The sequence below is a fragment of the Cololabis saira genome, chromosome 24 (assembly GCF_033807715.1).
Source record: "Cololabis saira isolate AMF1-May2022 chromosome 24, fColSai1.1, whole genome shotgun sequence".
NCBI lineage: Eukaryota > Metazoa > Chordata > Actinopteri > Beloniformes > Belonidae > Cololabis > Cololabis saira.
The window spans coordinates 23,031,356-23,044,886 of record NC_084610.1 but is presented as its reverse complement, the minus strand read 5'-3'; the positions used below and the strand labels follow the sequence as shown (position 1 = coordinate 23,044,886).

At 39.5% G+C, this 13,531-nt stretch overlaps 1 protein-coding gene across 1 annotated transcript; it reads left to right on the top strand.

Moving 5' to 3' along the window:
- Nucleotides 1-297: 297 nt before the first annotated feature.
- LOC133425101 (complement C1q-like protein 4) lies at nucleotides 298-7,421 on the top strand. Its single transcript, XM_061715780.1, has 4 exons — nucleotides 298-310; nucleotides 1,948-2,094; nucleotides 2,180-2,311; nucleotides 6,865-7,421. The coding sequence occupies exons 1-4, from the start codon at nucleotides 298-300 to the stop codon at nucleotides 7,146-7,148; spliced, it is 576 nt and encodes a 191-aa protein (XP_061571764.1). The 3' UTR covers nucleotides 7,149-7,421.
- The last annotated feature ends 6,110 nt before the right edge of the window (nucleotides 7,422-13,531 follow it).

Here is a 13,531-nt window from a genome sequence, read left to right as displayed (position 1 = left end):
AAGCAGTTTGTAGTCCTTCATTCTACCGAAGTGGACATGCTTGACCAGAAAGCACAGTTCTATGTGTGAAAACCAAACGCAGCATTTGCTCAAACACCTCATAGCAATTGTGATGCACAGAGGTGAAAGGTCAAGTTCCTGTTATGTTTTGCAGTCACAAAACTTGAGATCCAGACTTTCAACTCTTTCTAGTAGAAAGATTTATATCTTTTGCTAAATGCTAAAGTCTAACTTCGAAAAGTTTCTAACTCTGCTGATCTGTGCTAACTTTGGCCTTGAAAGACGCTGTGTAGCGACATGAAAGCTGGCCGTGTGTCTCTCTCTCCCTCTCTGTCTCAGTGTGTGTGTGTTAGAGCCCTGCGCGGGACTGTTTTCTTCATCCCGCTCCCGCCCGCCCCCGCTGAATTTCTTACCCGCAACGTGTGTGTTACACTCACGTCCGCTCCCGCAGTGTTTACATCCACATCCGCAAAACTCTGAAAATTCACGCCCGCACAATAATGGAGATGCATTGATTTAGTGTCTTCTCCCGTCCCGCAAGAGAAATGTCCTACACAAATCTATCTGATTTAATGTTAACATGATCATTGTGAAGCTTGATGGATAAATGACAGTTCATAGGTCACCTGATAGAAAGTTAGATGCAAATTCATCATTGTCATCATCGCATGCTTTTTGCCTTTCGCGCACCTATTTGATGAATTATGTGATTGCGGTTATAACAACGAGGCTGTGAGTGGCTCAAATAACACTAATAAATAACATAAAATAAACAAAGTTAACGAATGAAGTGAATTAATTTAACAAATGAATCACGTGGCCATTACATTGCTGTGGAGGAAGAGAATGCTGCTGACCGACTGCGGTCCCAATCCTGCGTCTCTCTTCCAAGATGCTCCACAGACACTAAATGCAGTTTTTCCAAATATCTGACTTGCCTTGCTTTGTCTTTGTTTTGTAAAGACCTTCTTTGAGGTTTATTTTCCACGTCATTGATTTCCACCTTGTCACTAGACTACATCCCAATCCCGCATTGTTTTTTTTTTGGCCGCCCGCTCCCGCCCGCAGGAGAGTTCAAACCGCCCGCTCCCGCAAGATTTGCGTTGGGTCGCGGGACCCAATCCCAATGCAGCCCTCTAGTGTGTGTCTCTCTCTCTATCTGTACCTAGTAGAAAAGATTAACAGTTTTATATAATCATTGTTGTTTCATAAAGCTTTGGTGACCGTAAACTCTGCTCAATGCAAAGGAATGTTGTATGCTGTAAAAACCTGCCTGTCTTGGGGCTCAGATTGGAAGAGAGCACACGCGGCCTCCTGAGCGAGGAGCTCTGCTTTCGGTGTGCAAAATTATCTCCCCTTTTTCTGGGTATAGAGGGCGTCATTTATCACAACAGGTCTCTAGAGATTGCCCTTTTTTGAGCAATTTACACCAAAATTTGTAATAACAAGTGTCACTCGGGGGATCCTCCCCTTGTGTGCACAAATTTATCAAGATTCTCAGGAAAGACACGAGATTCTGGGAAAAGACACCTGTTGTTGATAAAAGGTGCAGGGGAGGGTGGTTAAAGTTTTAAAAACTGAAAGGTTGTTTCTTTTTCCTCCGATAAAATATACGTGAGGGAAACAATGGAAGAATATGGGTTGTAATCATGATAATAAATAAAACTGAGGGGTGTTGCCCCCAGGCCCTTTGAGAGTATATAAGGAGGACTCCATGAAAGATTTTAGAGTTGTCCATTCGAATGGTTGATTCCCCTGTGGTTGGTACTAATTGTTTTTATGCAATAAAAGGGGGACAAGGATTTTCCACTACATCTTCTGTGTAAACAGTTTAAAGTCTAGAGTCCAGAATCCAAGATTCATTCCATCCTCCAACATGTGATCCTTCCAGCATTTTGCTGTGACTTTGTCAAACTGTTAATTCTGATGTTGTTTTTGATGTTTTAGAGCAGGCAGCTAAGCTGGCAGAACAGGCGGCTAAACTGGCAGAACAGGCGGCTAAACTGGCAGAACAGGCAGCTGAACTTCTGACAATTAAATCCAGAGCAAACACAACAGAAAACCATGTGAATGCTCTGACAAGAGAAGGAGAAGGTTTGTGATTTCCAAAATTAGATCAGTATTGATACAACTTGTACATCGTTCACTGTAATCTAACACTTGTGTTTTTCTCTCTCAGTGAAACGAGTGGCTTTCTCAGCGTCTTTGTTCGCTTCTGGCCATGAAACTCTTGGACCATTTAACGCATACACGAACCTGATCTTCAGAAAGGTTGTTACAAATGTTGGAAATGCCTATAACCCAAACACAGGTAATCATAGTTATGCATCAAAATCACATATTTTTACAATAACTTGTTGATTTAATTATTTTGGCTTGTATAATCTCATGAAAAAATGTGCAGTAGATATGTTCACAGCTCCAAATCTAGTGGTTTGGTTGTGACTTATCTCTACTATTCACATCACATTAAGGGATCACTCATCCCTGATCCCTTAATGCCAAACCGAAATCATTTCTATTTTTTCTGACGCAAATCATGTATCTTTTAAATCTAACCCACATGACCACAACTAGGAGTTGAGGAAATAAACATTTTGTGGAGTGGCTCGTAGAGTTGTGGTCTCTGGTAAATTAGGGCCAATCCCAATACCCCCCTACTTTCTACCACTACCCCTAAAAAAGAAGCCACAGATTTTAGGGCACTTGTAATTTTCCCAGGGCCCTGTCCCAATACTCCCCCTACCCCTACTTTGCAGCACCACCCCTAAATTTTGCGTGCTACGTCAATGTGTGGTTTACGTTCGGGTACTTAAGCGACTGCGTAGTTACGTTTGCACATATGTCACACCATATCAGGCAGCCCAGAGCTAAAAGCTGTTTTAATTTCAGCTGTAGCGCTGTTAATATTCCCCTTTATTAAAGGAGCTTGAGGCTCCTTTTAAGAAATGAGACTCTCTAGCGCCACCCTTCACCACGACGGCCGTTGGGGGTACTGCAGCCAACAGTGAAGCCGGCACGGGAGAACGGGGAGAACGCACATGCAGCGTCATGTGACGTCACATCCGCCGGACAGCGCAGGAAATTCGGGACCGAATTGCAGCACATTTTGCAGCACACAGCCTGTTCAAGGCAAAGGAGAGATACACTAGAGGGCTCACTCTTTTGGGTTTGGAACGCTTCATTTGACATTATTACTAGAAAACTTAAAATGTATACAGATTTTTTTCATAAATCTTGCCACAATCCGGCCTCAAGCTCCTTTAAGTTTTAATATTTTTTCAGGCGTAAAAGTATCCGTTAAGATCCCCAACCTGGGCTCAGTTTATCCAAATAACGCCTGTTAAGATATTTGATCCGATGTTTTCGGAGAAGAGCCGCCGACTCGGAGCAGCAGCAGCTCACGGCCGGGTCAACCCTGTCGTCCCAGGGAGAAACCTGCAGCTCTGTGGAGAATTACCGCTGGCTGAAATAAATAATTTAGGAAAATAAATGTTGGTTTAATAGATGAAATCTAACAGTTGTAGCTACGCCTGTTAAGAAATTTGCTCCGAAAATTTCGGGATCAAAACCGGCTCGGGAGCTGATTTATGGTTCCGCGTTAAATTGACGCAGAGCCTACGGCATAGGGTACGGCGCACGTTGCTGCGTAACCTAGGCCGTAGGCTCTGTGTTGGTGTAACGCGGAACCATAAATCAGCCTTTATTCTGGCGAGGTTTGAAAAAGACTTTGCAACAACGGGCAAGCGAGTGAATATGTACATTCACTGAGTGAATATTATGAAAGTAAAATATATATTTCCCACTAGAAATGTAATCAAAACATATTTTTATGCAGAAACTAACTCAAAATATTGATTTTATTCACTAAAAAATAAGAAATGTCCGCCATGTTTTTTTTTTTATTCAGTCCGCAAATGACGACGAAAAGCATTCTGGGAAATTTTTCTGGTGCTAGATCAGCTAGGGTGCATCTGAAAACCCTCGATCCGTAGGGACAGATTCATAACCACTACCCCTCGTTTAAGCCACTACTGAAAAGAGGAATTGGGACACCACTACCCTCACGGGAACACGCGAAAATTTAGGGGTAGGGATGAAAACGAGGGGTAGTGGGGGGATTGGGACAGGGCCTAAGTCAGGGAACAGAAGCTCCGTTTGTGTCATCTGTGACAATCTGACCTCTCCACTACTTGTCACAATAAAGCTGCAGAGTAAACTAAGCAGAGTACCCAAAGCGTCAAACAGTTGTTGGTAGAAACTGAGGAGAGAGAAGGACCTGAGGGGATTCTCAGCTCCAAGGAACAGTTTGGGGAATTCAGGGTTGAGAAATATCGATTCAGTTCTTCCATTTTGAAACCTGTGCCTGGATAGATTCCTAGTCTGTAGAGAATATATAGAAATAGAAATAAGGGACGCCGCGATTTCAGCAGCGCAGGAGCTAAAAAAAAGGCCCAAAAATTCTAAACTGCATAGAAATGTGTTTATTTTATATGAAAAAACAAAATGCTTTGATTTAAAGTTTAAAGTGCTTTAATAGCATTGAATTTGCATGACTGTACAGACAGCCAACCATTCTAGCAACTGAAATATCCATGTTTGTCCACATCAGCCAAGATGTATAATATAGCCTACAGGTGAAGAATATGGTGTAAAAGTTAATTTATTTCAATAATTCAACTAGAATATGGTGTAAAAATTAATTTATTTCAATAATTCAACTAGAATATGGTGTAAAATTGAACTTATTTCAATAATTCAACTAGAATATGGTGTAAAAGTTAATTTATTTTAATAATTCAAGTAGAATATGGTGTAAAAGTTAATTTATTTCAATAATTCAATTTAAAAGGTGAAACTAATATATTACCTAGTCTTACATGCAAAGCAAGATATCTTAAACCTTTATTTGTTATAAATTTGATGATGGAATTGTTTACTGATTTCATAAAATATTCTCTAATTAATTTTTTATTTGGGGTTTTCATAAACTGTGAGCCATAATCACCAAAATCATAACAAATAAAGGCTTGAAATATCTCACTTTGAATGTAGTGGGGAAATAATATATTTGTTTCACCTTTAGTTAAATTTACTACGAATTACATTTTGCAATATATTACAATTTTCCGACCTTCACCTGTATATTATGACATCAATAAATAAGAGCATTGGTTCAATACGGAACGCAACTTTTAATTCCCAAACATTTTACTGGCCTTAATGTTTCCTGTGTTTTATTTTGTTAATTATTGTTAAATTTAGCGTTGATGTGTGTGTGACAGACGTGTGTATGGGGCGTTAATGAAAATACGGGACAAATTGCGTCCCGTATTAGTTCAATACCAAATTTTTTTTCTCAAATAAAGGACAATTCCGTATTTTACGGAACGGCTAGCAACCCTACCTTAGTCACTAGCAATAACTTGTAACTTGGAGAGTTTCCACCACTGCTGCACATAACCATGTGTGACGGAGGTAAAGCCATTTCTTTTGTCTACATCCTTACTATATGCCTCATTTATGAAATTTCAGGATGAGTTGGGACTTAAACTGTTCACATACCCATGATTGAGGGCCTGTCTGGGCCCCTACAGATGGGGCCCAGACAGGCCCCTAATGATATTAAAAATAATTAGTTATTAACTAACATATCATCATAAATGTTTTATTTTCAATGTCTGTAACAGATGACGTGTCACTAATCGTGTTAGTCACCTCTTTCCCGGCTTTTCAATACATTTATGGTCCCTCTCTTTTCCCTATCCTACTATAAAAAGCAAAATTAAGTATTTGCAATGAAGTAAGCAGACAGAAAATGAGTAGAGATAAGGAGGAAGACATACAGTAAAGAGCAAATGGCCAGGAACAAGGGCAGTAGTCTCTCTACATGGTGCCTGCACAGCCCACTGAGCTATGAATTTAAACTTTTAAAATTCATTCTCAGTTAATTTTATGCAGTATTTGTTAATCCAGAGTGAGTGTTCAGGAAAGAGGTGATTTCTATGCAAATAGAAGATTTTTGAAAATTGCGTAAATGAGACCCTATGTACGGTGGCCGAGACCCGCCATTGCTGAAAATTAAAGAAACGCTGCAAATAAAAAGAAACGCAGCTGCAAATAAAATAGACGCTTTGCAAATAAAATGAACGCTGCAAATAAAACAAACACTGCAAAATAAAGAAACCTCGCTGCAAATAAAAACAAAAACGACGCAAATAAAAAAGCCACAACGGAAGTGAATTACCGGGGACTATTTTTGCTGATGCACCGGTGTTTTTTATGTAAGAGGAGAAGAAGAGGACGTAAGTAAAAAGGAAGAAATAAGAAGAGCGAGGAATAAGAACAACAACGAACGAGAAAAAACTTGAAAAGGTTAGTGTTCAACGTCGCTACGTTTAATTTTTAATGTGCAACACCGGTGCATCGGCAAAAATAGTTCCCGGTAATTCACTTCCGTTGTGGCTTTTTTATTTGCGTCGTTTTTTCATTTTATTTGCAGCGTTTCTTTTATTTGCAGCTGCGTTTGTTTCTTTTTGCAGCGTTACTTTTATTTTCAGCAATGGCGGGTCTCGGCCACCGTACCTATGTGTATACGTAACCATGACGATTAGAAAATATCAGCAAGGACCAACAAATTAGCTCTGAACACTTGCAATATGAAATGTAAATAACGAGTCAGGAGGATGAGATACTGCCCTGCTTAAATAACAGATGTGATTTGCAATCTGAACGTAACTGTAGTCAGTTTTTGTGCAAATCACATATGTTGTTGTGGGATTGGGTTTGGTTAATATAAAGCTGGCTGTTAATTATTGATCTTTATAATGGACTTAAAAATAAATAAATGTAAATGCTTTACAGGGTTTTTCACAGCACCGGTGAGAGGAGCCTACCACTTTGAGTTCTACATTGGTGGACCTGGACATTCTTCACATGCTACTGCTGCTATGCTGTTCAAGAATGGAGACCGTGTTTTTGCGGCTTATGAACATCAGAGTTCAGGGTATGCTAATTCAGCTAATGGTGTCACTTTGCTATTAGAAGTTGGAGATGTTGTGTTTTTGCGCCAGTCGCCAAACACAAGGATTTATGACAATCAGAATCACCACAACACCTTCAGTGGTAATCTACTTTTCATCATGTGAACAGTAACAGTTTCTTATTTTCCTTTTCACTCAGTGAACGTCATATAGTTCTGTACGAGAAATCAGTATAGTCACTAAATATTTTGACCCAAACACATAATCTTACTATCAGAAAAAGTGTGATTTTCAATTTCATAAATTTCTCCATAACTGTACACTATAACATACAGTGATGGAATGTTCTAGGAAGATGTTCCTATGATATTGATTTAGAGAAGTGGAGATGTTTATAGGAACATGTTAGAGGTTACCAAGGCTTGTTGATTGTTCTATCTCACAGTGACTGCGTTTCCATGCATCAATAACCCTTTTAAAACCCGAATATTGGCAATAACCCGGTTTTGCACGGCCATGTAAACACCAATAACCCCTTTGAATAACCCGAATTTGCTCATATTCTGGTTTTTAAAAGCCCGAATATGACCCCTGGGTTACTCCTTTTAAAACCCGAATATTCGGTCATGTAAACGCCAAACGGAATATCCCCATCAAACGGAACATGAATTTGTTTTCTGCACATGTTCTGTTCACAAGGAATCTTGGTCTTTTGAGTCCAGGAAGTTCTTATAAACACGGAGAAATGCAAGACCACACCACACTTTTGGAGTGAGGAGGAAACTAATCACTTCATAAATGTAATGAAGGATATGAAAATGTTGCCATTTGTAGACGGTAGGAAGTACCGGGATAGCGAGATTCAAAAGAAGGTGAGCGAAAAGTTGCGCGAAGCAGCATTTGTTTTGAATTTGGATATAGGAAGCGGAAATGACGGGAATTGCGTCATCACGTTCTCCAGGCGCCGTTGGTTTGATCGGGATATCCCGAATGATTAATTACCATGTAAACGGAATATTCTGAATGTTTCAGTAACCGGAATATTAGCAATTACCTGAATTTTGACTGCATGTAAACGTAGTCAATGTTAGATACCCTTCCTGTATCCAGATCAGCTTCAGAACCCACTAACATGCCAGTGTTCACAGTGTCCACTTACATATACCTGGTGTACCGAATAAAATCATGTGGCTTCTGAGCTGTTACATACATGTGCTTGATGTACATCAAGATGTGGTTTAAATATAGACTTTTAGATTTTGTTTAGGGGAAATTAAAGAGGGAAACTGACCAGCTACGATCAATGAGGTTCTTTTTAATCGACTGACTTAATATGTTCAAATGTCAACATTCTTGTTTCAAATTAAAGCTTTAAGTTTATTTACCCTTCAGTCAAATCTGGATTGTTTTATTTCTATTTCATTGTTGTCCCTAAAGCAAAATTATAACAAAACTATACTTTTGTCATAGTGAAATAAAAACTCAAATATATAACAATAATACAAATTTTTTCAAAGTGAAAAGTTTAGCTACTTGTTTACTTTGGAATTCATGAGAATTGGATATGAAACAAGTAACATGTGTAAAGATGAACGTGTCATTCAACGTGGTGACATCTATTATTATGGGCATGCCAAGTAGTGGCAAGACCATATTGCAATCGTCCAGAATGGCCCAAAGGGCAATGTTGCTAGCATTTTGCTAACAAGCTAAAGTCGCAAAAGTCCCACTGCGCACCAGCAAGTGTACAGCATGACCCCAAAAATAAAACACGCCCGAAAAGACAAGGAAAAACATGAAAATGAAGGCGATATAATAGTATACAGAAAAGGTTTCCCTTTTCTTATTAAGCCACATGTTTTTTTCGTCCGTTAATACGGCCCGAACCGCAATGTGCACCCATGCATGGCATACATCGTTGGATGCGTCTCCATCGTGCCTCGATGGGCATTACTTTTCTCAGTCAAAAGTGTTACCGTGGCAATGCTAGATGCCAAAAAGGGAAAAAAAAGATGAAAGTTTGGACGCTTATTGCTCGGCCGAACTTTATCATAGAGAAATCGTTTAAATTTAACACTCGGACCGCGTGGCACTAAAGGACCTTACAACCTCATCATGCTAATTATTTCGGTTTCAATTTAAAAGGAAATTCCATCGCTTGTTGCTCGGCAACACAATAACGCAGATACATCAATCCAACGTTAAAAGGCTTGAGTTGCTGTCAACTACAACATACTGAGGTTTCATTAGGCTGTTGTTTACAACTTTTGAGATATTGAAGCCAAATTGTCCCATTCTATCCTATGGGGCTTGTTACCATGGCAACAAAACCTATGCATTTTCATCGGGGAGAATATGAATAAATCATCCGTTAAAGGAGCTTGAGGCTCCTTTAAGAAATGAGACTCTCTAGCGCCACCCTTCACCACGACGGCCGCTGGGGGTACTACAGCCAACAGTGAAGCCGGCACGGGAGAACGGGGAGAACGTGCATGCAGCGTCATGTGACGTCACATCCGCAGCCCAGCGCGGGAAATTCGGGACCGAATTGCAGCACATTTTGCAGCAACAGCCTGTTCAAGGCAAAGGAGAGATACACTAGAGGGCTCATTCTTTTGGGTTTGGAACGCTTCATCTGACATTATTACTAGAAAACTTAAAATGTATACGGATTTTTTTCATAAATCCTGCCACAATCCGGCCTCAAGCTCCTTTAATGTGGCCCGAACCGGAACGTGCATCCAGGTCTTGGTTGTGTTTATTGGCCATTATTAATAACCCCAAACATGGCCAAAACCACCTCCAACACAACCAGAACAACCTTAAACACAACCGGTACCACTGCAAACAAAAGCAGCAAGAGGGGACGAATGGGCAGTAGTGCATGCCCATATCAAGATTTCCTGAAATTTTCTAGTTAGGGCCCGACCACTAACATTGCAAAGGCCCTATTGTATCTGTAGGAATTTTTCTTCGTTTTTTTTTATTCTTCCGACAAAATGAGGGCCTTTTGCCCCCCTAAATGTGCCCCGAAAGTCACCATTTTGCACGCAAGCCAGGCCTGGCTTTTTTAATTGAAGTGACTGTTTTTATTATGGAACATATTTTTTTTGAATGAAGCAACATTATTTCGATTGAATATTAAAGACACAAATCTGTCAGTGGTTGACATTTCCCCCAGTTTGTGTTTCTGTTTTGCCCCGCCTGTCTTTCATCTGCCCTGATTGTTCACACCTGTGTCTCGTTACCCCCTTGTGTATATCTGGTCTTGTCTTTCCCTTGCTCCGGGTGGTTCCGCCCTGTTTCCTTCCTCCATGTGTCCTGCCAAGTTTTCAGTTTTTGCTCTAGTGTTTTTTGTTAATCTTGCTCCGCAGCGTTTTTGGTTCTTGCCTTTTTTTTAAATAAACCCTTTTTGCTGAACTCCTGCCTCTTGCTCTCCTGCATCTGGGTCCTCATCCAACCACTCCATGACAAAATCTACCTTCATACAGTTTCCTGCTACAGGATAACCATCAATAGTTAATTTAGAAATGAATTTTGGACATGTTGTATTTATTTTGAAAAGAATCTGTGCATCCAAACTCACTTCTGCTGAAATCGTTCTGAAAAAGTTAACTCTATTGGAAGATTTCAGTAACCTTTTTAAAGCCGATTGGTGTAAGATCACGAGCAGTACATCATTTGATATAGACCAGGGATTGTCAATTGGTGGTCCGTGGCCATCTGGTGGTCCGTGGCGGTATTGCAGGTGGTCCATGAAATTGTAAATGGAAAACAATAATAATTTAAAAAATATATATTTATCCTTTAGACTCAATTTATTTTCCATTTACTATTCATTTGTGTGAATAATTTACCAATCCAAATTATGTCAAATGAGTGAGAGTGAACTTTGTAATATTATAAGCCGTCTTGGCTTCCTATTGTTCATTTTTCACTGACTGTTTTTTTTTATAGCAAAAGGTGCAAATAAAAATATACACTGATGCAAATAAATGCAGAAAAGACTATATAGGTCCATACTCTTATTTAAAAGCAAGGTGCTAAATAAAACAAAAGCAGTGGTCCCCAAGTTTCTTCTTGGTTATAATTGGTGGTCCCTGGGACAAAACCAGTTGAAAACCTCTGATATAGACGGAGCTTTAGAAAGCTATAGACAGACATTTAAAATCAGAAGATTTCTAATGCTACTGGTAGAGACTATTCCTTTCATTCTAAAGTACATAATAGCTATACCAGAATAGAATTTTTCTTGGTTGATGGTAAACTAATGCCATTTTCCTACAATGCAAAATACCACAATATTATTATTTCCGATCACAGCCCAATATCATTTTCATTACAGCTCGGTGAGAACATGCCTGCCCAGAGAAATTGGAGATTCAATCCTCAACTCATCACGGATAAGAAGTTCTGTGAATATCTGGAATCAAACATTAAGTTATTTTTTTAAACTAACGATAATGAAAATACATCTCCTACACTGTTATGGGAAGCCTTTAAGGCTTATCTGAGAAGGCACATTATTTATTTTCAATCCTCTCTCAAGAAGCGTAATAAGGCAAAACAACTAGAACTTGAGGAGGAAATCCGTAAACTTGATATGGAGAATGCTCTGCGCCCCTCATTAGAAAAACGTACTAAAATATCGACTCTTAAATTTAAACTTAACAAGATACTATCAGATAGGATTTGCAGAGCCTTTATTTTTACAAAACAGCGATATTTTGAATTTGGCGATAAGCCACACAAATTACTGGCGAGACAACTACGAAAACTTGAGAACGACAGGACTATCCACAAAATTAAGTCTGGTTCAGGAAATGTCCTTACATCTCCCAAGGATATTAATGATAGATTTAGACAGTTTTATGAAACACTATACACTTCTGAGGTTAACTCTGTGGGAGAAACAATGCAGAAATTTCTGGATAAATGTAATCTCCCGTCACTGAGTCAAGCGGACCGCGATACCTTAGGAGCAGACATTACATGTAAAGAGCTATTAGCAACCATTGGTTCAATGAAAAACGGTAAAAGCCCCGGCCCTGATGGACTCGGCAATTAGATTTATAAGAGGTTTGGGGGATTGCTAGTTCCTTATCTGTGCAAAATGTACATCCAATCGTATAGGGATGGAATACTGCCCCAGACGCTGACCGAAGCCACTATCACCCTCCTTCCCAAAAAGGGGAAAGATTTGGAAGAAGTAAGTTCTTATAGGCCAATCTCGTTATTAAACTCCGATCAAAAAATTCTAGCCAAGACATTGGCCAGAAGACTTAATGTATTCATGTGCAAGCTGATTCACCCTGACCAAACTGGGTTTATCCCACAAAAAAATACTTTCCATAACTTCAGACGTCTTTTAAATATCATGCCTTCTCCCAGGCTTCCCCAAAAGGACCTTATTATTCTCAGTTTGGACGCCGAAAAAGCTTTCGACCGGGTCGAATGCGTATACTTAATTTCGGTCTTGCAGAAGTTCAACTGTGGTGATAAATTTGTGTCCTGGACTAAGCTCTTATACAATAGCCCCCGGGCCAGAATTCTTACTAACAAAACTCTTTCTGATCCTTTCCGGCTAGGTAGGGGCACGAGGCAGGGCTGCCCACTTAGCCCTCTACTGTTAGCGCTAGCCATAGAACCGCTGGCCGAGACTGTCCGTTTGCATCCAGATATACATGGTTACAATACAGAATACACTAAGAATAAAATATCGCTGTACGCGGACGACATTTTGTTATTTGTCATGCAGCCTAGGATTACAATTCCCTCGATTTTGAAAACATTTCAACTGTTTGGTAGTTTCTCAGGGTACAAAATTAACTGGGACAAAAGCGAGCTACTACCAGTACATGTAACAGATCAAGATTGGCTCTAACAGTTTCCTCTCAGAATAGCATTAGACAGTCTAACTTATTTGGGGATAGTAGTTACCAAGAAGTATAATGATCTTTACAAGGCCAATTTTCCCACCCTGTTAAATAAATTAGAAAACAATATACAATTTTGGAAAACACTCCCCATTTCTCTGCTGGGCAGAGTGAATGCTATTAAGATGATTTTTCTCCCTCAGCTACTTTATCTTTTTCAAAACCTACCGATTTACCTTGCCAAATCTTTTTTCATTAAATTGGACTCAATCATTCTCCCCTTTGTATGGAATTACAAGTCTCATAGAATAAAGAAGAATCATCTTTGTAAACACAAAACTAATGGGGGTCTAGCACTGCCTAATTTTATTTTATATTACTGGGCCATTGGAATACGCTCTATGGTATATTGGTTAGACGACAACCCGATACCCTATGATGGGCTAGAGATGGAACGAGAAGACTGTTTAACTCATTCTCTTAGAGCTGTTGTACTATCTCCTGTCCCAGTCAATAGATCTTGTTTTAAACATAACCCTGTAATTTTCGCTTTAACTAAGATTTGGAAACAACTAAGGAATCATTTTAATCTTAAGGGAGTTTCATTTCTGTTGCCTATAACTGCAAACCCCTCTTTCACACCATCAGCTTTGGACGAGGCCTTTTCCACCT